Source organism: Carlito syrichta, unplaced genomic scaffold, assembly GCF_000164805.1.
Source record: "Carlito syrichta isolate Samal-C Ts95f unplaced genomic scaffold, Tarsius_syrichta-2.0.1 Scaffold310396, whole genome shotgun sequence".
Taxonomy (NCBI): domain Eukaryota; kingdom Metazoa; phylum Chordata; class Mammalia; order Primates; family Tarsiidae; genus Carlito; species Carlito syrichta.
In genome coordinates this window covers 117,622-143,800 of record NW_007254492.1, presented here as the reverse complement: position 1 = coordinate 143,800, position 26,179 = coordinate 117,622, and the positions used below count along the sequence as shown (strand labels likewise).

Here is a 26,179-nt window from a genome sequence, read left to right as displayed (position 1 = left end):
AATATTATTTCCAACTTTTAGATGCAGGAGCAGGTCACTGCTCTTGGTGGGGGATATCTTAACCAAAAGCTCACAAGTCTATTGAGTCACTTTCTCAACCTCAGCACAAGTGACATTCGGGGCTGGATAACTCTTTGTTGTAAGGGCTGTCCTGTACATTGTAGGCTGTTTAACAGCATCCCTGGCCTCTACTCATCGGATGAAAATAGAACTCCCGGGTAGTGACAATCAAAAATCTCTTCAGACATTACTAAACGTTCCCTGGAGGGCAAAATCATCCCTGGTTGAGAAGCACTGCTCCAGTGAGAGAGCGCAGACAGCCCTTGCATACAGGTGCACCTTCAGAACCACACTTTTGATGAGATAAGCACATCAGTGATATGAGAGACCACAACAACACATCTGAAAAACACCGACCATGAGCAAGCAAAGGTGCTGATCTAGAAAGATACTTGGACTTGAAAATTACCCCAGAGACCTTCATGTATGTGTGAGCATGTACACATGGGGTGTGCGTATATTTGTGAGTGTCCCGTAATCCCTTTTAAGTAGTCTTTGTCTTTAGAAGCCCTTTGTGGTCTCTGTCATTGGGGTCTTCTGGGTACTGATTCCTCCTAACCTCTGGCTGTGGGCTTGCAGGTCCAGGTTGTGGCTGTGATGGTAGCAGTGGCAGCTACCCAAGCCACTGCTACAGAAGCAGCATGACGCTGGAAGGCTTCAAATCCTCATTTCTCCAAGTAGATTGAGTAGAACCCTAGAGGTCACCTGTTCCACTCTGTCCACGGCCTTTCCTTTTCCTCTAGCATGCTGAATTCCAAGAGGCAGGGACATCTGAGGACTTAGCAGATGGGCCTAGAATCTGCTTCCACATCTAACAGGCATGGGCTTTGTGTCCTGTGTGTCTTGACCAATTTGAGTATAAAAGGCAGAGAGGGTCGTCTTCTGGGAATTAACTGCCCTCCTCTGACTTGGCTCTTTCTTTGGAGTGTGGTCTCATAGACTGACTAGTTAAGTGTTACGCAAATAATGCATCACTCCACTTCAGATTAACTAAGTTAACTATTTCTCCTTCTCCTTCTTTTTGAGGCAAGGTCTCACTCTGCCACCTAGGCTGGAACGCAGTGCCACGATCACAGCTCACTATAGCCTCAACCTCCTGGGTTTAAGCGATCCTTCCACCTCAGCCTCCCAAGGAGCTGGGACTAGTTGGCACATGCTACCATGCATGGTTAATTTTTTTAATTTTTTTTTTTTTTTTATGTAGAAAATAAGTCTCTCTATGTTGCCCAGGCTCATCTCAAACTCCTAGACTCAAGCAATTTTTCCACATTGGCTTCCCAAAGTGCTGGGATTACAGGTGTGAGCCACTGCACCTGGCTAAAGGTAACTTAATTCTTTAAAAAGACAGTTCAATGAATGAACACTAAGTCCAAGTGAGCTAAGCTCTGACAGAGGAACTGCCTCTAAAGGTCTTTATTCTCTGATAGATAATGGCTAAGTACTTCAGGAAACCATACAAGGCACCATGTCACGTTGTCATGTCATTTCACCTGGAGAGATATTGTTTTTAAATTTTTTTTTTTTTTTTTTTGAGTCAGAATCTTACTGTCACCCAGGTTGGAGTGCAGTGGCATGATCATGGCTACCGCAGCCTTGATCTACAGGGCTCAGGTGATCCTTCCACTTCAGCCTTCCAAGTAGGTGGGACTTCAGGCATGTGCCATCATGTCCAGCTAATTTTTTGATTTATTGTAAAAACAAAGTTTCGCCATGTTACCCAGGCTGATCTTGAACTCCTGGGCTCAGGCAATCCTCTCCTTGGCCTCCCAAAGTGCTGAGATTACAGGCATGAGCTACTGCACCCAGTCTTAAATAGCCTCCCCACCCCCCATCCCTGAGTTGGAGTCTCACTCTGTCGCCCAGGTTGGAGTACAGTGGCAAGATCATGGCTACTGCAGCCTCAGTCTGCATGGTTCAGGCAATCCTTCTGCCTCAGCCTTCCGAGTAGCTGGAATGGAACCACAGGCGTGTGCCACCATGCTTGGCTAATTTTTTTTATTTATTGTAGAGATGAGGTCTCGTCAAGTTGCCCAGCCTGGTCTCAAATCCCTGGGCTCAGGTAATCCTCTCATCTCTGCCTCCCAAAGTGCTGGGATTACAGGTGTGAGCCACCTTGCCTAGCCAAAATAACTTTTAAACAGCAGTGACTCTTCTTTTCTACTCTACAGGCCTAGGATAGAAACTGTGTTTCCTTCACTAACAGCAATTTTCTTCCCCAATGACTTTTAAATTGGGGTAAAAAGAGTATAAGGAACACAGTGAGAGGAAAGTTCAGAATCTGGGTCTGGGATATAGATTACAGTAAAATTTCATCATACATATTCCACCAACATGTTTGTCCACACCAGTGTAGAATAAAGTTTAATAACTGCTAAGGCAAGTTGTCTTTCATTATTTTCTTTCTAAACACTTCTCAGCTATTCTTTGACATTTTTTGTTCTGTAGGAACTTATCTTTCTATCCAGAAGCATAGCACATTTCTCCATAAACACGAGCCAGCATATAAAAATCTTCTAATGATTCTCATCAATTCTTTGTAGAGTCTTCTGGGTTTTCTATGTAAGCAATCATGTCTCTGCAAAAGATTAATTCTGTATCTTTTCCATACTCATACCGATTATTCCCTTTTCTTGTCTTATTCCATTAGCCAGAATCTACCAATGATGTTCCTGTGTTATGCTTATTTTCAGAAGATAGCTTTTTATCATGTTTAAACAGTTTTATTCTTGTATCTGGCTGCACTGTTGACTATATATAAAGGTTTACAGGCTGTTATGCACTTTATATATTAGATTTTTTATCATTATACAAAGTCCTTCTTTATCCCGTTTAATGCCTTTTCTTGAATTCTGCTTTGTCTGATATTAATTGATCCACCTTGTATATCTTGCCCATTTCTTTATTTTCCACCTTCCTTTACCATTGTATGTTAGATGTTGTATCAGAAACTATTAGTCACCTACCGCAACTATCATTAGAACTGTTCACCATATGATTCCAGTCTTCTTTCTGGATAGATGGTAGAATTACACTTCCATGCCCTGAAGTTAGGAGTAGTCCATGTGGCTTACACTGGCCAATAAAATACTGAAACAAGGCATACTCTTTCTGATAAAAACATTAAGAGCTAGTGTGATTTATCACATTCCCTTTTTCCTGCCGTGACAAATATAGAAGCAAAGAGATGGGGCCTCCCTCAGCCTAGGTCCATGAATAAGAATAAGATGGTCACAGTATCCAGTACAGTGGCTACTAGTCACATGTGGCTGTTGGGCACACGAAATGTAGCTAGTCCAAATTAAGATGTACTCAAAGTGTAAAATACAAATCAGATTTTGAAGAATTAGTAGGAGAAAAATAATGTAAATTATCTCATTAATATTTTTTCACTAATATTTTTTATTGACTATATGTTGAAATAATATTTTGGATATAGCAGGCTAAATAAAATAAATTATTAAAATTAATTCCACTGGTTTAAAAAATACTTTTATAAATGTGGCTACTAGAAAAATTTAAATTATATTTGTGACACCCATGATCTTTCTATTGGACAGTGTCATAGAACAGCTGGCTCAGACAACCCATGCTAAACAAGTAGTATGAGTGAAAAATAAACTTTTATTGTTTTAAGCCTCTGAGGTTTTGACATTGTTACAGAGGCATAACTAAGCCCATACTGACTAGCACATTCACTCATTAGTCATTCCTTTCTTCTCCTTTGTGAAAGAGCTCTGATTTTGTTGAGAGCAGGAGTATGCTGGGCTAAATTCTCTCCTTTCAGGCCTCCCTCACTATTGCAGGGTAGCCACATGACAAAGTTCTGGCTAATAAGGCATACGTAAAAGTCTCTAAGGGTTCTCTGTGAAAACATTTATGTTCTATAAGAGGGACAGATATGGCTAGTGCCATTCCTCCCCGTCTTCATCCCTTAAATGTAGAAGCTTGTGACTTTGAGATCATAAATAATTAAAGTGTGAGAATGAAGGCAAACATGTCAAGGATGGTGGAGAGAAAGATGGAAAGACAGAAGAACAAAAAGAGATTGAATTACTGATGGCATCTAAACCTAATCCCAGCAACTGCCTAACCCGGGCTATTTATGTGAGAAAAAAAATACCCTGTTTGTTTAAGCTATTGTTTGTCAGTTTTCTTTTACTTGCTGCCAAAATAATTGCTATCTGATGACAGGTATATTCTTGGAAATACCATACAGCTGAATTTGTTGAGCCAATCTGATAGAGTTTTGGTCTTTTGTTAGAAGAATCTGGTTCATTAAATTTGGTTTATACCTTCTTTTTATGTTATGTTTGCTATTTATTATCTGTTATTTGTTCTTTTTCTCTTTCCAATTTTTTTTTTTTAGTTGGAGTTTCACTTGGTTGCCCAGGTTGGAGTGCAGTGGCATGATCATGGTCACCCCAGCATGTAGCTGCTGGGCTCCTGTGATCCTTCTGCCTCAGTCCTTCAAGTAGCTGGAACTACAGGAATGTACAACTGTGCCTGGCTAATTTTTGATTTATTGTAGAGACAAGGTCTTGCCAAGTTGCCCGGGCTGGTCTCGAATCTGTGGGCTCGGGCAATCCACTCACCTTGGTCTCCCAAAGTGCTGGGATTACAGGCTGAGCCACTGAGCCCAGCCCCTAAATTTTGACAGCTTGTTTACATTTGTTTATTTCTCCTTTCTCCCTCTGTGAATTTTGAGGATCTATTTTCTAACTGTGTTATTTACAGTTCTAGACCTAATAGTCATATTTATTTCTACATTTTAAAATAATTATAACTGAGTATTAATTTCACCCAGAGTTTTATTTTTTTGCCCCCTTTCTCAATCATGACACATCTGAAAATGTACTCCTTTTGCCTCAATAAATAAATGATATCTTGGTCACATGTGGAACTTATGGGTTTTGTTTTTTGTTTTTTGTTTTTTTTTGAGTAGCCTGTAAACATCCTTTCATAGTCTTCTGCCTTTTAGTGTTGCTGATGAGAAGTTTGATAATGTAATTGTTTTCTTCAAAAATAACTTGTTCTGGTAGCTTGTAAAATAGTCTCTTTATCCTTGATTTTCAGAATTTCAACAGCATATATCAAGGCATGTGCTCCCTGGCTCGCCCCCATAAATCCTGCTGTAGACTTGGTGAGCTCTTTCGATCTTCAGATTCAAGTTTTGTTTTCCACTCAAGAACAATGTCTTATACCACTTTCTCTCTTTCTGGAACTCCCACTATTTGCACCTTAGGTTTCCTAGATGTCTTCCCCCCCCCCATGTTACCATCTTTGTGTTTCTGATCTGAATTGTAAGATATTTCTTCCACTTGCTTTTCCAGAACATTAACTCAGTTCTTAGCAGTGACCATTTTCATTCTCCCTTTTTTCCAGTTTATTGAATTTTTATATTTAGAAATCACATTTTTAAGTTTTATATTTAGGAATCACGTTTTTAATGTTATTTTTAAACTTTTATACGTATAATTGATCTCTTGAGTTGTCTATTAAAGTTCTCTTCTATCTCTTCTGTTAGTTTTGCCCTAAGAGCAGTCTCATTCTGGTTTTTAAACTTGGATTTCTCAGCGGAGGCTGCGTTTTTCTTCATTTGCCCAAGGTCGTGTGCTCCCTTAGTCTGCGTGTGGTTCATTCCATGGGCTCTCTGGCCAGTGCACATGAGGGAGTACAGCAAGGCCCGGCAACGAGTGCTGTTTTCATGGCCCAGTGGAGCCCAAAGAGATGAAGACAAACTACAAAGAGATGACAAAAGAACTCATACCACTGGCTCCTCCAGGACACAACAACTGAAAGTGGTCCAGCTCACCAGGGCAGCCCCTCCAAGGACCACTCATATCAAGTGGGCAGTGCAGACCCTCTCCAAGGGAATAGCAGGCTTCTGCTGGCTGGCTGATCTTATGGGATTATATGTTTCAAGTTTTTGTCTGAGGACTCTAGGAGAGGCAAGCATGTTTCTCAGTTGGTGGCTCCCTGCTTCTCACTGAGTACCAAGAGAATGAATCCTGTGCCTGCTCTCTCCCCTGAGGTGTCAGGAAAACTGGGAGCCTTAGTGCACTTTCCAGGCTCCATTATTAGCAGGCTCACCTGGGTTTATCCCAGCAGGAAATTTTAGTGATCAGAGCCATGTGTTTAGGCTGTCATCTTCCCAGAATTCCCTTCTTTGCATCCATATGTTCTTTTAAAATAACTTTTTTTTTTTAACTCATAAAACTAACTTTAGCATCCTTTATAAAAATTAGGGAAGAAAAAAAAAGCACAAAGGAAAGGAGAAAATCTTATATATACTTCCACCAGTATGAGCAGTATGAGCTAACCTTTCCCTACTTTGGCATATGTTCTTCTATGTGTGTGTGTGTGTGTGTGTGTGTGTGTGTGTGTGTGTGTGTGTGTGTGTGCGCGTGTGTGTGTAAGAGAGAGACTATATGTATACTTATAAGTACATACACCTGTGATATTTTAGCCTGTTTTTACTAAATGATGTATTCTGAACATTTCTTTATACCAGTAATATTTATGACATGTCATTTTGAAGGGCTCTATGCAATTTTATTGTACAATTATTCTGTAGTTTTCTTAACTGATCACTTATTGTTGAACATCAGGTTGCTTATAATTTTATGACATTATAACCTATGCTAGATGGTTAAATATTTACACATTCATAATTAGCCCATGAAGTGGAACTGCTTGCATCAACAAATAGGGACATTTTTAGGGTTTTAATATCATATTGCTAAATTTTCCTCCAGGAAGGTGTAATCAATTAACATTTCCACCAATAACCTATTTACATGTTCTGTCCTCTTTCCCACCAACACTTGCCAAACCCAAATATTATCTTTAAAAACATCTTTAACAACTTGATAGATGGAAAAGGATACCTTGTTATTTAGTTTGCATTTCTTTGGTCACTAACCATGTTGAACATTTTTTTCATGTTTATATGTGCAACCTTTTTCTTACTTTTTTATATGTTTGACCAGTTTTATTTCTTATTTTGTGAATTACCTGTTCATGTCCTTTGCTCATGTTATTTGGAATATAAAGTTTTATGATTTTTGTGTTCTCAATCTCAACTACCTTCATGATGAGAAATTCTCTCTTGGGGATTTTTACCTGAAACTCAATTTTACTGTGATTAATATTATAACCCCTCTTTTCTTTTTTGTTTATTCTTGTTTGGTATCTGCTTGCTCATCCTTAGGCTTTCAGCTGTTCTAAGTCGCTTTGTTTTCAAATGTGTCTGTTAAACAGTATGTGAGTGGGTTTTGGTTTTTGACCTATTGTGATCATCTGACTTATATTTTTTTATTTAATACATACAAAGCAATACATAGCACATGTATATTATTAAACAAGGTAGTTAAACTCAATGACATTTATTGTCAGAACTTCCCTATGTCTCTGTTTCTCTTTTTGTCTATTTCTGTGTCTGTTCCTGGCTCTTCAGCTATTTCATGCATTCAATTCCCCAAAAGAGAATGTTATGAAAACGTGAAGTGACTCTTAAGAACTTCCATCAAACACGTTCTTTAGTTGCTGGATAGGAATGGCTGAGGTATCCTTCATCAAAAAGGAAAACTTTTTTGTAATTTCCAATCTTTAAGTAAATGGCTACACACATACTGTCATGCACTCTTATGAGGGATATTCGTCAAGGATGGAACAGATATGCTGCTGCTACGGTTTTACGGAACACACACTCGCCTACGGCACTGACCTTCTGAAGCCCACCATTCTCCTCCACCAGTGGCGGAAGCACACCGGGGCTGCTGGGTGGGGGGACCTCCACATTGTAATCACGGAAGCAGCAGAAGAAGGAGCTAAGGATGCTGCGGCTCCTCTGCTTCTTTAAGCTGATGTTGCACTGGGAAGCTGAGGAGAGAAACAGAGCACACTGCGGCCAACTGCAGAATGTACTGGTAGTTGCAACACGATGTAAACATTCAAACGGGCATTTGCCCCCCAGACCCGATTCCAGGGGGTCTGCACAGGAGGAGAAGGTGAGGGGCCCCTGGAAGGCACTCTAAAGGACTGTTAATCCAATGTGAATCCCTAAAACCAGCTGGCCAGTGGAGTCCAATCCCTCCGGCTGGACAGAATCCCTCTGACCTCGGCCCAGCAGGGGTTGCTTGCTCTTTAACTGACCCATCCTCAGGGTCAGTCACCATCTGCATTCCTGACTCAAAAGTTGAAGTATTCCCACCCTTCAAAACACACATCTTTTCAGGCACAAATCAGACTTGTCGTTCCCTAGATGCATCTCTCCATCACGGTACCAGGAAAGAGTCACTTTGAATCTAGGTTCTTTGACACTCCCTGCTCACGACAGAAATGACTAACTCCATGAGTTAGGAAACAGAGCACGCAAGGGCACAAAGGAACCCCCTTTGTGAACTCCACCACTTGTCAAGAAGTTGATGGGGGCCTGGACCCTAGAGCTCAGGGATGAAGACTTCCCTTACATTAAGACATCAACAGTAGGAGACATAGGAATGGAGAACACGTGCTTCTGCGCGAGCAGGGCTAGCTGGGGCACAGCCTGTCTTCATGAGATCCAGGGCAACAACCGTGCCCTGTCCCGTCCTGAACTGAGGCACTAGAGGGGAATGACAGATCCTTTCTGTTTTTCAGAGCTCAAGACAAGCTGCCACAAGCCAGGAATAAAAGGTGAACATTGGTACAGATGAAAAACACCCCTCAGGGGAGGACTGACAACTTGGAGGGGCAGAAGCATTTGTCTGGGAATGCAGCTGGGGCTGTCCCACCACATACCACACCTGGGTGGGTCAGTAATGCTCTGAAGAGAGGCCACAGGCAGGGGCTGTACTTAGGGTTAATGAGAAAATCTGCCAATGCAGGAAATGATTTAAGTCCACATGATAATGTTGAAGCTTATCTCTCCCAAAAAGCAATTCTGGCACAATTCCTCTTTTTGTGTATTTCTGAGTGATTTGTGTAGCACCTTTCCTCCTGAGAGATCACAAAACCTTTGCTAAAAAGTTTTGGGACATTCTTCTGCCAGCAGCAGAACCAAATGCATTCAGATGGAAATTCTGAAGAAGGACTGAAAAGCTGTTTTTCCAGCAACTCCACAGATATGAATGGTTTCTAGTCCAGGTTTGGGCAAATGGCCCAGTAAGTATGAATTTAAGATTCTCACTCCCGAAAGATGAGCTTTAGAACCATAAGTCTCTGGGAAAGCTGGCTGTTTTTCTCTTCTTCATAAATCCTTGGGTACATGCCGCAGAGCATCAGTCATTTCATTTCAGGCCCCAAGGGCAGTCGAGGTCAGAACAGGCCATGGAGACCACCCCAGGCATGGGGGTCTTCCAAGCAGTGGTAGTGGTGGGAAGAGATAATGACCAACCCTCTAGGTTCCAATTCTTCACAAACTTCCTCTCACATAATCCTCATGGCTACCCAAGGAGATCGGTATTACTGCTGTCATCTTACTGCTGAGAAAATGCAACCGGTAATTGCTTATGCCAGGATTCAAACCCAAGTGGGCCTGTTCCAAAGTGTGTGACTACCCATGTGCCACGCTGAAGACAATCTTGAAACAATTTAGTTCAGATTAAGGAGGGAGCATGCCAAATGGGGAGAGAGGAGCATTGCAATAAACTTGTATTTAATATAAACGATTGGTTAAACTGTTTCACTGGTATTCTGGGTGTTTTAATTTTTAAGCCACACTCAAATAATTTAGTCAGGGAGAAAAAAATATTTGACTTTTCCCGGCTGATAGCACATTTCTCTGCAAGTAAACAAGCTGTTTGTTGTCTCAGAGACCCTGAGTAATCTGCAAAAAGCACCTTCCCAGATCCTACTTCAATCCTCACATCACAGAAATCTTCCCCATAAGTAGCTAGCTAACTAGTTAACAAACTAACTTATATACTTAAAAAAAAAAACGAAAACCTAAACCTGGAGCCAGTAAGCTATTTATAATTTCCACCATGTGAATACTTATGATACAGAAGCTACTAACAGCTATAGGAGTCAGTAAGTAGGCTGCATCACTGAGGTGCCTCTACGCCCCAGACAGGGAAATGGCAACTTAGCCAGGGCCTCCCTTCTGTGTATGGAGAGGGGAAACTGCAAGGTGGTCTCACTTTCACAGCTGTGGGAGATTCCAGGCCTCCTCCATTTAAATAAGTTTAGGTCTAGAGCCTGCAGGAATGTCTTGGAGGCTCAGGGGTTTTTTAATTTTCTAATCTTTCTTGGACAGGTCTGGAAACGCTCGCAATCAGGCTTGAGGGTTTGGGGACAGTGGAAGGAGTTCCTCAGGACCATGATTAGCCTCATGACCCTACTGCCTTCCAGTCCAGCTACTACTTCTCTCCCCCAGCTGTAATCCAGAAGAACCGCGATTCACTTATAAACTGGTAAAAAAGTTCAAGTTGATACATGAAATTAAAATTTATAGTTTAACAGACAAATGTTTACATTCTAACATTAGATCAAAAAGCTAGATATATAATTGTATATCTGATTTGATCACAGTTTAAGCAAAACAAACTAAAAAAAGATTACAATTGAGAAAAGACTGGCAAGAAGTATGTCAAAATGTGAACAGTAATTGTCAGACTATGGGATGTTTACATTTCTTTCCTTTGTATTTTCCCAGTGTTTTATGGTAATTATGCATTGCTCTAACAATGGAGGAAAAGTAAATAGTCTTGCTAAACTTTCTTGCAGCAACTTTGTGACGCTCAGGAGACACCGTGTCCTACTTCTAACCCTAAACCCTACTTTTCTCCACTCCAAGTCTGTGAGGCAAACCAGGCCACTGCAGTGGTCTCAGCCTCGCAGAAGTAGTGTGGCTTCTGCCAAGGACCACAGGCACTCCTGGCCTATGGTATCACCAAGATGGAACCTAAAAACTAGAGGAGGCCCACGAGAAACAAAAGTACCAAAGAAGTGTCCTTTCCCCAGCAGAAGCTACATGGGCTTTCTCTCTAGCAACTCTGCCCAGACAGTCACCTCCCCGTGCACACACATGTAGTCCAGCTGCTTCTCTCTACCTTCCTTGCTCACCCCTTTCCATGTTTTCACTGATCAGACATATATGAGGTCTCCTGGTGGCCCAGGCATCCAGAAACATAGTCTCTTAGGATTTTGAAGATGGTTTAATGCATACAGCTCCCTGTTACACTGGTTTTAAGAAATTTCTTTGGACGAATAAAGGAGGGAGCCGCAACTTTGATCATCAGTCTAAAATATTTCATAAAGATTTTCTTTCTTTTTTTTTTTTGCTATTGCATTGTGGTCTTAGCAAAAATAAATTAAAATCTTTATGAAATGTTTTAGACTGATGCTTAAAGTTGCGGCTCCTTCCTTTATTCACCCAAAGTAATTTCTTAAAACCAGTGTAACAGGGAGCTGTATGCATTAAACCACTTTCAATATCCCAAAAGACCATGCTCATGCTGCCCATCGAAAGTGGACTGGATAAAAAAATGTGGTACATATACACAATGGACTACTATGCAGCCATAAAGAAGGACTAAATTATAAACTTTGCGGCAACTTGGATGGATTTAGAATTTACCATATCAGTGATCTATCACAGAAACAAAGAACTGAGTACCACATATTCTAACTCATAAGTGGACCCTGAACATTTATCATAATACTACAAGAAAGGGATTGGCAGTAGTGGGACACTGCCAGGGGAGGGAGGGGGAGGCACATGATATCAATAAGAGTACCTGATCCTGAACCAGGCGACATGAGAACCAATGAGAGGCCCAAACTTCACCTGTATGTTGACCATATCTGTATTTAATCCTGAAGTGTACACCACATCTTTAAAAGAAAAAAAGAAAAAAAAAAGATTTCCATTTTTTATCAGATTTAGAAGGAAGAAATCATCAACGGTCATTCTGAAGTTTTCTGTTGCCTTTCCTAGACTACCTTTCTGCCCCTATCCACACCCAGCATACCTCTTCTCCAGCTTCTGTCACAGCAGACTCCCCATCACACTGACATTCCTCCCCCCACACCTCTACTTTTGGGAGCTTTCCTGCTCTTCACAGCCTCACTCAAAGTAAACCTCACCCAAGAAACCTTCACCAACCACCCCAGTGAAGACGATCTGTTCCTTGGCCACTGAACACCCAAATGAATGTGTGTATGATTAAGCCATTTCTTCAGCCTGCACCTCTCTCCTAATTTTAAGGCCAGTCTATCCACCTATCTGCTAGACGTCTTTGAATGACTTCTTCTCAGCATGTCCAAATGGGGCTCATCATCTCCCCCCTTCACCCAGGGTACCAAACTCCTAACCTAAACTTCTATTCTCCTTTTCTCTTTAAATTGTTGATTCTGACATCCTTATCAGTTTTTTTTTTTTGAGTTAGAGTCTCACTCTGTCGCCCAGACTGGAGTGCAGTGGCAAGCTCCTGGCCACTGCAGCCTCATCCTGCTGGGCTCCGGCGATCCTTCCACCTCAGTCTTCCAAGGAGCTGGAACTACAGGCGTGCGCTACCAAGGACCAGGTAATTTTTGATTTATTGTAGAGATGAGGTCTCGCCAAGTTGCCCCAGTGGGTCTCAAACCTGTGGGCTCAGGCAATCCACTCAACTCGGCCTCCCAAAGTGCTGGGATTACAGACTGAGCCACCAAGCCTGGCCTCCTTATCAGTTCTTAAATCTGTCTTTATCAACTTCTTGCCCCTGCTCTATCCTGGCTGAGGTCCTCATCATTTTGTCCCTGGATCATTAGAATAGCTTCTTGACTTGTCTCCCTGCTGCCAATTTTGCATCCCACAATTAATTCTTGACATGACCTACTTAGGTCAAGCCTGTCGTGTTAGAACAATGTGTCATGGTTACAAGTGGGGGCTCTGATGCCAGCTTGCCTGGTGCAAATACTGGTTCATCTAGTAAGACTTGGGTAAGTTGTGGAACTTCTTTGTGCCTCAGTTTTCTTTTCTGTAAAATGGGGATGATAAAGGTACCCACTTTCCAGGTTTGTTGTGAGAATGAAATGAGTTATAAAGTACTCAGAACAGTACCAACACAGGGTAAGCACTCCATAAATGTTAGTATTTGTTATTATCTTTAGTCTCTTAAAAGCTTTTGCTTCATAAAAAAGTGGGGTTTCTGCAGATAAACCCTGGATCAAGGGCTGGATTCTGTGGGCCTACATTTTTTTCCCCCTGGCACCTGACAACGAGGAGACATAACTTACTATAACAGATCTTGGTTACATAAAATGTAATGGAGAAAGCAAAACTAGAAAAATCTCAGGAAGTGGTCCTACTCAATTGCTCTAAAAATGGGATATAGAGATGGGGAAGGCAAAAGGAGGGGTTGAGTGTCCAAATGGGCTCTGCTGGGGACTGTTTTCCCTTAGAAAAGAACAATGCTTTCAAGTGGAGGGGAGGAAGCCCAGCTCTCCCTCCCCCACCCCCTTACTCAGTTCCCTCAAGGGCTGCAGCTTAGAGTTCTCCGCTGAGCATGTTGCCTGCCCATCTGCATCTGATTCCAGCCACTCCTTGCCTCAAGCTGTACATTAGAAAGGAGCAAAAGAACCCCAAAATAAGCAAACAAAAAAATTAGAAAGGAGCATTGAGGAGGGTCATTCAAGGAGGACCACAAGAGGTGGACAGCAGACCCAGTACAGTCTCCCTGCCTGCTCCCAAAACAGACTATGACATGCTGCCATTTCCCCAAGGTCAGCCCAGCACAGGTCTGGCAGAAGGGTCACCCTCTTTCTCTTCCTTAGCCCTGCTAATGAAGACTGGCCCATAGCTGGTCCCAGTGCACAAACACAATTGGGCATGGGCACAGATACCCCATAGGGTGAATAAAGGGAGATCCTTGGCAGAGGAAGTGACCCTATGATTTAGCTTTCTCTATTTCCCTGAGCAGGCCTGGGTGGAGCGGAAATTCTGGGGAGTGTTGTGAAGAGCTGGAGGTGTTGGGTAATGGCTTTACCCATGGTCCTTGTGTATCCACTTGGAGGGGCAGTGTGTCACTGAGTAAACAGGCCCATGGCTCTGTTTTCCTGGATATGCCCTGGGAGCTCATATTTGCTTTTTACTTGCTGGCTCCCACTCATATATACTTTTCTCTCTTTCTCCCCTCAGGCCTGGGCACCTCCCCTCTGCTGGTACCAGGCTTACAGATGGCTTATGAGTGAGGCAGCTTGAAGTGTGCACATAGACAGTTGCCTTTCTCTCTAAAGACAAAATGAGAAGCCTCCCAAATACCTCCCTGGTCTTTGGGCAGAGTGCAAGCCCCATAGGAAGAACCTAAACCTTCAAAGCACCAGTTAAAGATGGGGAATGCAATAGACATCTGTCATTTTTTGCCTGCCAGAAATCATTACCCTTCTATCTAGTAAATGTTCCTCAATTTTCCTCTGAGGACTCACTTTCACCCCACCAACATTCAGTCCATTATCAAGGTCTGGCCAATCAGAGCCATGTGACTGACTTAGGGATGGATGCATGACCTTCCTTGGGCCAAGGAGAGTCCGTCCAATGAGTGATGTGAGAGCTATTGGAAGAGATACTCTCTCTTTTTGTTGGGTTTCCTAAGATGACAGATGTCAGCCTGGAGCTACTGGCAGCCATCTTTGTATCTGGTGAGACGCACTTACCTGAACATAACGTCAAAACTGAGAAAAAAGTAGCTGAGGTACAGAAAGGGACAGATCTCTAATGACATTGACTGGGGACTTGGTTTAATTAAAACCAGACCCTTCTGGAATTTCCAGTTATGTAAGACAAATATAATTGTGTTTATGCTATTTGCAAAGGAAAGGATTATCTATGGAAATGTAAGCTCCTAGGCTAGGTAGTGTAGAAATACTGGTGATCAACATAGGCAGGGTCTTGGCTGCATGATGCTCACGACCAGTGGAAGAGACATTTGAATAAGCAATTCTGGTACAGAACGAGTCTTGTTAGGATGGAGCAGGGCAGCATATTCCTAGGGTCCAAAGAAGGGTACACATTCCAGACTGGGGACTAGGACTAGGGAGGGGTGTAGGAAAGGTGTCTCGGAAGAACTGTCTTCTAAGCTGGGTGGAGAGTTTCACAAAGTTCTTGTGGTGGAGGGAGCAGGGAAGTAGGAAAACAGTTATGTGTGAAGGGCCTGGGGAGATAGACAGCATGAAACATTCAAGAAGTCAAAGGAGTGAGTAGCAAAAACTGTTAGATGGGAGGGATGGCGGCAAGGGCCTTGCAAACCATGGGGATGAGCCTGGATTTGATCCTAAGAAAAAGGGGGTGACAGGATCAGATCTGTACCCCAAATGTCACTGTTTCACCTCTGTAATTGGAACTACTGAGTTTAAATTTTAAATTTTCATGGAGGCAAGCTACTAGCCTGCAGCAAAGAGCCAGGATACTTGCAAATCAGACATGTCGGCCATTTTAGAACCAAGAATGAAATGTTTTATTTAGAAATTAAGTACAAGTTCCATGGAAAGAAAACGGTCTTTGGAGTTACACTTGGGTTCAGGTCACAGCCCTGCCACTTGTTAGCCTGTGTGACTTCACCTAGCTAAGCAGCACAAAAAAATGTGGAAATAATAATATCCACCCCACAGGATTGTTGCATGGATGTGGCAAAAACATGTATTTTTGTGAAAGAGAAAAAAAATCTACCAGCAGCTTAAAATATAACCAAAAATTGTGATTGGTTTAGGTAGACTGCAGAGTCTCACCATGAACATTGAGAATTTAGCTAGTATCCAGACAACAGTCCTCACAAAAACAGCCTGGCTTTATGAGAAAACACGTAGGCAGAACTATTTTGTTTTTGGTTATGGAATTCTAAACTTAGAACATTAAACAGTTCTTTAAAACTTCACCTTCTATCCAGTAAATCTTTCTCTGTATAATAATTAATAATAATAACAGAAACGAAACAAAATGCAGCTCCACATGTGAGGTTTAAAATAAACCTTAAGACTCAGGCTTTTTCTAGGAAATCTTACATTAAATATGGTTAGAAAGAAAGCGTAATTAAAAATATGAAAGGTCCAGGGGAAAGTCCACTGAGGCTGACAGCAGGGTTTGGTCCTTCAGTGGTCGGAGAGGACAGATCTAAAGAGCACATGAACAGAACTATTCAACTGTGATTTTGACAACAGATAGGAGGCAAACCTGGGTTCACAACCAGTTTGCATGCATAGGCTGAGGTGGCATTTCTGATCATCTTAAACTTCCTGACCTAACTGGTTCCCCTCAGGATTCAGACATTGAAATGTTGACCCCCAAACAGCTAGTATTGCTTAGTCAGAGTGATATTGGCCCATGCCATATAACCACTGACCTTATACAACAGAAATGGAAAGGTTTTAGAACCATCCTTAACTCCTGTCTTCAAGATCCAAACCTCGGGTGTCTGTGCCAATTCAAAGCCTGTATCCTCACCTTCCTGAGCATATCCACCCACATGCATACAGAGCTTTCATCTATCCTTATCTCTGATCTGACCTAAAACTCCCAGCATCTTACATACCTCTACATAATCGAAGAAAGCAGTTCAGGATGAAGATCACAGTTGCTGGAGTGTAGGTGGAAATGTGTGCTATTCACTATGAATCCACTATTCACTATGAATCCATGCCTAATCATTCAAGTTTCTCCCCAAGTAAAGAAATTACATCTTGGTAGCCAAAGAAAACAAAGAAGGCTTGCCTAATTTAGTTCTATGGCGCCAAGCCAGCATCTCATGGTATACAAGGGAGGACTCCCAAAACAGAATTTATTCATTAAAAATTGTGTATTTATTCTTACATGTTTATTTATTTATTTTTGAGTTGGAGTCTCACTCTGTCGCCCAGACTGGAGTGCAGTGCCATGCTTTCGGTCACTGTAGCCTCGACCTGCTGGGCTCCAGCGATCCTTCCGCCTCAGCCTTCCAAGTAGCTGGAACTATAGGCGCGCGCTACCACGCCTGGCTAATTTTTTGATTTATTGTAGAGATGAGGTCTCGCTGCCCAGGCGGGCCTCGAACCCGCGGGCTCAGGCAATCCACTCACCTCAGCCTCCCAAAGGGGCGGGATTACAGGCTGAGCCACCGAGCCCAGCTTATTCTTACATGTTTAAACTTCGGTCACCTTTAAAGTACTCTCCATTTAATGGAAGATCCCTATCGAGACACTTTTTCCACTGCTCAAAATAGTTTTTGAACTTGTTCATTTTGGTGCCTTTTTGTGTTTCTGCCATTTTTTTGTTTCACCTCTTCCACATCAGCAAAAGGTTTCCCTTTGTGAACTTTTTTCATCTGGGGAAACAAACAAAAAAAAGGCCACTCGGGGCAAGATTGGGTGAATGGGGGGTTGGGGCATGGAGGTCATGCTATTTTTGGTCAAAAACAAGCTGTACACTCAGCACAGTGCGGGCAGATGCATTGTCACGGTGGAAGAACCAATCACCTGTTTGCCACAACTCGGGGCATTTCTTCCGCAAATTGTGATGCAACGGTCTCAAAACCTCTGGATAAAAACCAAAGGGTTCCTAGAACACTAACCTAGCAGGGAAAGTCTGTACTATAAGAGACCTGTCCTCTAAAAGATAATTCCGGGTTTTTTGGAGGTCCCCCCTCATAACTGTGCCAGCACAGGGGCCGGATCACCAAAGACTCAGCACAGTATAATTTTCAGAAGAAAACTGACTTAACACTGACAAAGATTCTTTGCTTGACCAGATCTTAGCTGGACTCCTGAACCTTCTTCCAGGTCCATCTGTGCACTTCCTTGTAAAATCCAAATTTAGCAAGAACCCTGCTAAGTCAGTTGAACAAGAATCCCCTATCCTGAATCTCAGATGACTCTTAATATCTAACTGGGTTCCTTATCCTCTACCACCTCCCAGGTGACATCTGATCTACCCTGACCTGTCCTTGTCAGGAATCCTGCTAGTTTGGTGTCGAAGTCCATTTAGTGTCACTCTAACAGAATATCTGAAGCTGGGTAACTTATAAAGAAAAGTTTATGGGCCAGGCTCGGTGGCTCAGTCTGTAATCCCATGCTTTGGGAAGCTGAGGTGAGTGGATTGCCTGAGCCCACGGGTTCGAGACCCGCCTGGGCAGCAAGACTTCATCTCTACAATAAATCAAAAAATCAGCCGGGCGTGGTAGCGCATGCCTGTAATTCCGGCTACTCGGAAGGCTGAGGCGGAAGGATCGCCGGAGCCCAGCAGGTCAAGGCTGCAGTGGCCGGGAACGGCCACTGCACTCCAGTCTGGGTGACAGAGTGAGACTCCAACTCAAAAGAAAAGAAAAGAAAAGAAAAGTTTATGGCCAGGTTTGGTGGCTTAACCTGTAATCCCAGCACTTTAGGAGGCCGAGGTGAGTGGATTGCCTGAGCCCGCGGGTTCGAGACCCACCCGGGCAACTTGGCAAGAACTCATCTCTACAATAAATCAAAAATTAGCCGGGCGTGGTAGCGAGTGCCTGTTAGTTCTGGCTACTTGTAAGTTTGAGGCGGATGGATCACTGGAGCCCAGCAGGTAGAGGCTGCTGTGGCCAGGAGCGTGCCACTGCACTCCAGCCTGGGTGACAGAGTGAGACTCCAACTCAAAAAAAAAAAAGAAAAGTTTATCTAGAGTAGGGAGAGGCCAGGGCACAGACCACACAGCAATTCTGGAGTTTGGGAAGACCAGAGACTGGGCGGCCCATCTGGTGAGGATCTCGTGCTGCTTCAATTCATGGCAGAAAGCAAAAGGGGAAGTGGGCATGGGAAGAAAGAGTGCAAATATGAGAAGTCTTGATTGATAACAACTGGCTCTTGAGGTAGCTAGTCCAGGCCCACAAGAGCAAGAACGCACTCCTGCTAATTGATGTTCATCTACTCAGGAAGGATCTGCCCTCATGAGACCCAAACACCTCCCACTAGGACCCAGCTCTCAACACTGCCACATTGGCAATTGAGCTTCAACTTGAGTTTTGGCAGGGACTAGCCACATCAACACCATAGCAGTCCATTTAGCAAGACTCTCCTCTTACCCTCTACCCCACCATTTGAGAACTTACAGTTCTCACTTGTCCATGCTGTATTATTCAGAACGGAGCCTGGTTCTATACTGAGGTCTTCTTTGCCCTGTTGCAATAGTCCTGAATAAAATCTGTTTTTGCTGTTTTAACTTTTGTCTAGCCAGGCCTGTTTTCTCTGATAACACACCAAGTCTACTGTTAATGAGTCCAAAAACTTGCCCTCCCAGCTAGCTTCTTCCTTGTTACAAGAATAGAAATAAGAAAATAATCCACAGCAGATTTATACCCTCCAAGTACTTATAGCAGAACATTAAAAACACACCCTGTATCAAGCATCAGTAGGGACATCAGTGCTGTTAAGGTGACAAGACTGAACACCAAACTGCCCAAATTAAGGCTATTTCTTCACACATAGGGATGTCAGAGGCATTACAGCCCTGAAGAGACCATACAGCTGAATTTACTACTATATTACTATGGAAAAAGCTGAACACCTTTTCTTAAGGGGAGAGTTCTTCCCGACAGCCAACATTTAAATGAATGCACCATTTCTTCTCTTCTAGAATTGGGCTGCAATCTCTGGAATGCATCCCAGGGCCGCGGTTTGGAATGGGTGTCTAACAGGAAATTCTGGGCAGTCTATGCATACATTACATTCCTTTCCCACCCTGAAAGAGTGGTCAACAAACACAACTTTCCTCTGTTCGAATAAAAGGGGGAGTGTTGGAAGAGGGGAGAGGCCAGGGCAACAGACCGCACAGAGTTCAAAAGCAGATGTGGCTGTTGAGAATCCAAACATCCTTTACTCCTAGAAAAAAGACTTAGTCACTGAAAGAGCCAACCTTTTGAGATACTCAGTCAGCCTTATTCTATTTCCACATGATACCTTTCCTTGGGGAATTCCACCGGATGCTCTATGAAAGAAACATACCTTTGGAAGTTCGTTTTCCCACTGCGGGCTATACTGGCAGCAGCCCCTGAAGCAGAGAGAAACCAAGGGAAGGAGCAGGGCTGATGGCTTAATGCTGGGCAGGAGGAATTCTGACCTCAACTTCCACAGTGGTAGGTGTGTTTCCCCATCCACTGTTGGCTCCTGACAGTCCACATCTGTTGAGTGCCTTATTTGTGTAAGGCCCTTGGCATAAATCATCTCTGGTCTTCACAGCACACAGCACTGATACGGCTACCCCATTTTCCAATGAGAAACGGAGACTCGCAGAACATGCTCACAGTTGTGCATCCAGGGTGCTGGGGTTCAGAGACAGAATGGCAGGCCTGACTCCAGGGCCCCCAGGTTTCCCACCACCTCTCCCTACCTCTTTGGAGCACTCTTCTGGGTTTGGGTCTTATTTCCAGGGAGAAACTCTGAATTGGAAGCCCTGTGCTTCCTGCTGTCACTCCAAATGCCACACATTTGAAAACTCCAGAATCAACCAATAATACGGCAGTCTTATTGGATGAAGCCAGACACAGTGGGTTGTCCTGCCATGCCCTGAATGCATCCAGGCCACTGACTTCTCAGCAATTCAGCTTTGCAGGAGAGCCCCTCTATTGGGAATGCCCTTCCTTGCCTAAGCCAAGGTCACATAGCTCCTGAGTAGCAGGGCTGGATATAAACCAGGTCTATGTAAGTCTAGAATCTAAGCTCTTAAACTATCATTATCCAGAGTTTGTTTTTCACATTGAGGGCTGAGTAATGGGACAAAGGATTTAAACAGATAATATGCTTAAGAGAAAGTAAAGGTTAAAATTTAACAGTAATCAAATAAAATAATGTTTAAACAACAAGGCCCAGTTTTGTACCTACTAAATGAATAGAAATGATAAACAAACAAACAAACAAACACCAGGCTGGGCATGGAGACTCACACCTGTAATTCCAGTACTTTGGGAGGCCAAGGCAGGCGGATTGCTTGAGCCCAGGAATTTGAGAACAGCCTGGGTAATATAGCAAAAACTCGTCTCTACAAAAAAACAACAACAACAAAAATTAACCGGGCATGATGGTGCATGTCTGTAATCCCAGCTACTCGGGATGTTGAGATGGAAGGACAGCCTGAGCCTAGGAAGTCCAAGTGGCCACGAACTGTGATCATCATGATCATGCCACCGTATTCCAGCCTGGGCAACAGAGTAAGAACCACTGACTCAAAACAAAAACATATAGCCAATGGTGGCGAGGTTTTAATAGCACAGGTCCATTCATTCACATGTTACTGGTAACTCTGCAAACTGGAACAATCCATTTGAAAAACAGTTGAGTAACGTGTCAAAGATCATGGAGTATTCATGCAAACAATATGAAAGTCCAACAGAATAGGAACTGCTAATAAAATAAGCACATCACAACTGGAGAGAATGCTGTACAGTTATGAGAGATGACCATTATGAAGACATATGGGAAAATGTTTGCGGTTGGTATTAGATGAAGCATCTCAGGCACATGCATGCATACCCGATGTCTGTACACGCGCCGGAGGGCAGGCTCCAGGTTACAGGAACCTTATCTATCCTGTTCACGTATGAGTCTCTAGGACTTAGAAACATGCCAATAAAAACTAGGCCTGTAATAATAGATGTTTACTGAATGAAAGAATGTATGGACGGGAGCACAGAACAATGAAAATGACTGATATATTCAAAAGGAATGATTCCCGTGATCCTTCAAGAGATAACTCAACTCCAACAGCAGCACTTTCCTGGGAATCCCTCTTGTCCACAGCAAGTCTCCCTCCTCTAAGCAGTTTTAACCTATGCTACTCACATCCGGCCAGCTCCCCATCTGGGGAATCCAACTCATAGCTCCTGGATCCTTTTTAGCAAAGATGGTAACTCCTGCTTCCTATAAAATCATTCGTGCAAGTTTTCAGAAGGAGAGATGATACGAAATACAGCAACATGCTAAGCATGACTATCTCTGGAGCACAGCACTAGGGTGATGATTATTTTTCTTTATACTTTTCCATCATTTCTAAGTTTCAATAATCTCTATCATATTTATTATAGGGAAAAAATCTAGCAAATAAGTAAAATGTTTGTTTCTACTTAATAAAATATATGGGAGCATTGTCACGTATCAACAGATATCCTTCTACAGCCTTTATTCTGATTGGTTTCACTGTCTGGAGGTACACCGTGCTCTGCTTAGATGAACTCGAGACACTTATGCTGTTTCCTTTAAAAATACGTGTCATAACAAATGCAGCAATAATGGGAAAAATCAAGTTGTCCATCAATACAGGACTGGTTAGACAAAGTATAATAGAGCCACAGTGTGGATTATTACACAGCTGTTAAAAAGAAGGATGCAGTTTCGTACATACTTATAACAGTTAACATTATGGTAGCTGTGCCAGGCACTAGTCTGTATGCTGTATATGTATATTGACTCATTTACTACTTACAATAATCCTATGCCTATGAGGTAGGAGCTATTACTATACTCACTTTATAGATGAAGAAAACAAGGTCCAGATGAATTAAGAAACTTGCCCAAGATGACACAGCTAGTACACAGCAGAGTTTGTTCAAACCCAAACGGTCTGTGCTCTCAACCTCTGCACTATATTACTTATTGATAATGGAGCACATTCTGAGATCACAGTGCAAGATCTGTGAAAAATTTCTGAGAACCAGGTGCGGTGGCTCACGCCTATAATCCCAGTACTTCGGGAGGCTAGGTGAGAGGATTGACTGAGCCCACAGGTTTGAGACCAGGTTGGGCAACTTGGCGAGACCTCATCTCTACAATAAATTTAAAAAAAAAAATTAGCTGGGCATGGTGACACATGCCTGTAATTCCAGCTGCTTGGAAGGCTGAGGTAGGAGGATCACCTGAGCCCAGTGGGTTGAGGCTGCGGTGGCTGTGAGTTTGCACTCCAGACTGGGTGACAGAGTGAGACTTCAACTCAAAAAAAAAAAATTTTTTTTTTTTCTGAGAAAAGCAAGGTACAGATGGTAGCATGCTAGGTGCATGGAGCATGCTGCCATAAACCTCTAAATACAAAATCAAATAAGTAAGCAAAATAAAAAACACAAGCATGTATATATTCTTATATGTACAAAAGTATCTCTGGAAATATAAGTATTTGATGGCCTCCTGAGAGAGAAATTGGGAAAACAGAAGGTTAAAATTGAGAGCGATTGAGGAGAATGATTTTTCCCTAGATTCTTTTTTGTATCTTTTGAATTTTATGTGTTAAAATATGTTAAAGCATGTTAATATCACATTAAAATTCTGTATCATGGATCCATGTATCATGGATCTTTTTTTTTTTTTGAGTTGGAGTCTCACTCTGTCACCCAGGCTAGAGTGCAGTGACACTCTCACGGCCACCACAGCCTCAACCTGCTAGGCTTAGGTGATCCTTCTGCCTCAGCCTTCCAAGTAGCTGGAACTACAGATGCATACCACTCATGCCCGGCTAATTTTTGTGATTTATTGTACAGACAAGGTCTCACCAAGTTGCCCAGGCTGGTCTCGAAAACTCAGGCTCAAGCAATCCTCTCACCTCAACCTCCCAAAGTGCTGGGATTATAGGCTGAGCCACCGCGCACGACCTCATGCATCATTTTAAATAAAAATTTAAGAAACCAAAAATCATACTGCAGTGAGCATCAGTTTACATAATCTTTGTATTCATGTCACATTATCCCTTTAGAAGAAGTTTCTAAAAGTGCAATGGCTGGGACAAAAGTCTGTGAAAAAAAATGTCAAGCCCCTTGATACCTATGGACAATCTGCCACCTAGAAAGGCAATGACAATGTGGCTCCTGCCTGTGGGATGTTTCACTAAAGTCGTGCCAACAGGATCATTGGTGCCAGTACAGAAACAGCCGTTGCCAATCTGAAAGGTGAAAGCGGCACTCACTGTTGATTCAATCTGCATTTCTTTGATTGCCATCCAAGTTCTACAATATCTTGAATGCTTTATGGGCCTTTCTCTTTCTTCTTTTGAGAACTGTGCTTATATATTTTTGGCCTATTTTTTTTTTTTTTATTTGTAAGTTCCTTTGTCACATATTAGAGACATAATCCCTTGACTGTTCTGCAGAGTGAAAATACTATCTCAGTGTGTTTTAGGCCTTTTACTTTTGCTTACAGTGATTATGAATGTGCAGAAGTTTTAAGTTTTTAGAAGTCAAATCTAATAATCTTTTTAAAAGTGGTTTCTTCCCACCCTAATATAGTATAATAATCATTTATTGTTTTTTTCTATCAAATATCCTTTAAGGCAGATATTTAACTGTTTTGAGTCTGCTCTGGTACACGTAGTCTACATGAATCTGTCCTTTTCCTCTAAAAAATTAATCGAACATCCGAATATTTATTAAACGATTCATCCTCACACACTGACTTGGGCATGCTGTTCTGTTCCATCCTACACTATTTCATCCTACTCCCCTGCTTATGTCAGTAAAACACAGCTCTGCTACTGCAGGTTTATTGTTTTATATTTTAACAGTACTAATTCCCCTTTATTATTTTTCAAAAATTTCTTGGCTAGTCTAACCCTTTATGTTTCTGAGTCACTTTATCAAGTCCTAAAAAAATACCATTGGGATTAAGTTGTATTAGACTCATAAAATAATCATCTACTAATTCTGGCTAGTTCTATTAGAAGCAATTAAATGAAGCCTAAAATTAAAATGTTTTAAAAAGCCATATGTTGTATCTTAGGCCTAAAAACTGTGCCAAGATTAAGAATTGCCTTGTTTATCAGGCTAAAATAGATTATTACTATAAAATGTTTCAAGTAAACCACATAGTAACCACAAAGAAAATATGTATAGGAGACAGACAAAAGAAAACGAGAAAGGAATCAAAGCATGTCACTACAAAAATTAATGCAACACAAAGGAAGACGGAAAGAGAAAAGATGGTCAAAAAAACTACAAGATAGATAGAAAACAATTAACAAAATGGCAATAGTAAGTCCTTTCCTATCAATAATTACTTTAAGCATAAATGGATTAAACTCCTCAATCAAAAGACACAGAGTAGGTGAATGGAGAAAACAAAGCAAGATCCAATTATATGCTGTCTAAAAGAGACTCACTTTAAAGGACACACATAAACTGAAATTGAACGGATGGAAAAAGATATTATTCCATGCAAATGGTACCAAAAGAAAGCAGGGGTAACCATATTTATGTCAGACAAATAGATTTTTTAAGTCCAAGCTTTCATAAGAGACAAGAGACAAAGAAAGATATTATGTAATAATAAAAGGGTCAATTCACCAGGAAGATATAACAACATCAGAACACCCAAATATATGAAGAAAACATCGATAGAACTGAAGAGATAAATAGATAACAATACTAGTAGGTTTCAAAACCCCACTTTCAATAATGAATAGAACATCCAGATAGAAGATCAGTAAGAAAACAGAGGACTTGAACAACACTGTAGACCAAATGGACCTAGGAGACACATAGACCATTTCACTCAACAGCAGTAGAATACACATTCCTCTCAAGCTTACAAAGAACATTCTCTAGGACAGATCACATGTTAAGTCACAAAACAAGTCTTAAAAAATTTAAGAAGATTGAAATCATACTAAGTATCTTTTCTGACCACAACAGAATGAAACTAGACATCCACAGCAGAAGGAAAACTGGAAAAAATCACAAATATGTGGAAATTAAACAACACGCTCTTGAACAACCAATGGGTCAAAGAATAAATCAAAAGGAAAATAAGAAAGAATCTTAAAATAACCTAAGTCAAAAACACAACATACCAACACTTATGGAATGCAGCAAAAACAGTATAGGCTGAGTATCCCTTATCCGAAATGCTTGGGACCAGAGTATTTTGGATTTTACGTTTTTTTTTGATTTTGGAATATTTGAATTCTAAAAGTTGAGCATTCCCAATCTGATAATCCAAAACTAAAATGCTCCACTGAGCATTTCCTTTAAATATCATATTGGGGCTCAAAACGCTTCAGACTTCAGAGCATTTCAGATTTGGGAAATGAGTAGGTTTTTATTTAAAAGATAACAACATTGAAAACCTTCATCTAGGTCAGGCTCAGTGGCTCAGCCTGTAATCCTGCACTTTGGGAGGCCGAGATGAGTGAATTGCCTGAGCCCACGGGTTCGAGACCTGCCTGGGCTACTTGGCGAGACCTCATCTCTAC

The 26,179-nt window shown here is 41.9% G+C and overlaps 1 protein-coding gene across 1 annotated transcript in view; it reads right to left on the bottom strand.

Moving 5' to 3' along the window:
* The window catches only part of CTDSPL (CTD small phosphatase like), a 136,377-nt gene that overhangs the window by 29,862 nt on the left and 80,336 nt on the right, over nt 1-26,179 (bottom strand). Inside the window, exon 3 of the mRNA XM_021717710.1 lies at nt 7,787-7,941. Coding sequence (XP_021573385.1) covers nt 7,787-7,941 — 155 coding nt within the window. The remainder of the gene's footprint in view (nt 1-7,786; nt 7,942-26,179) is intronic.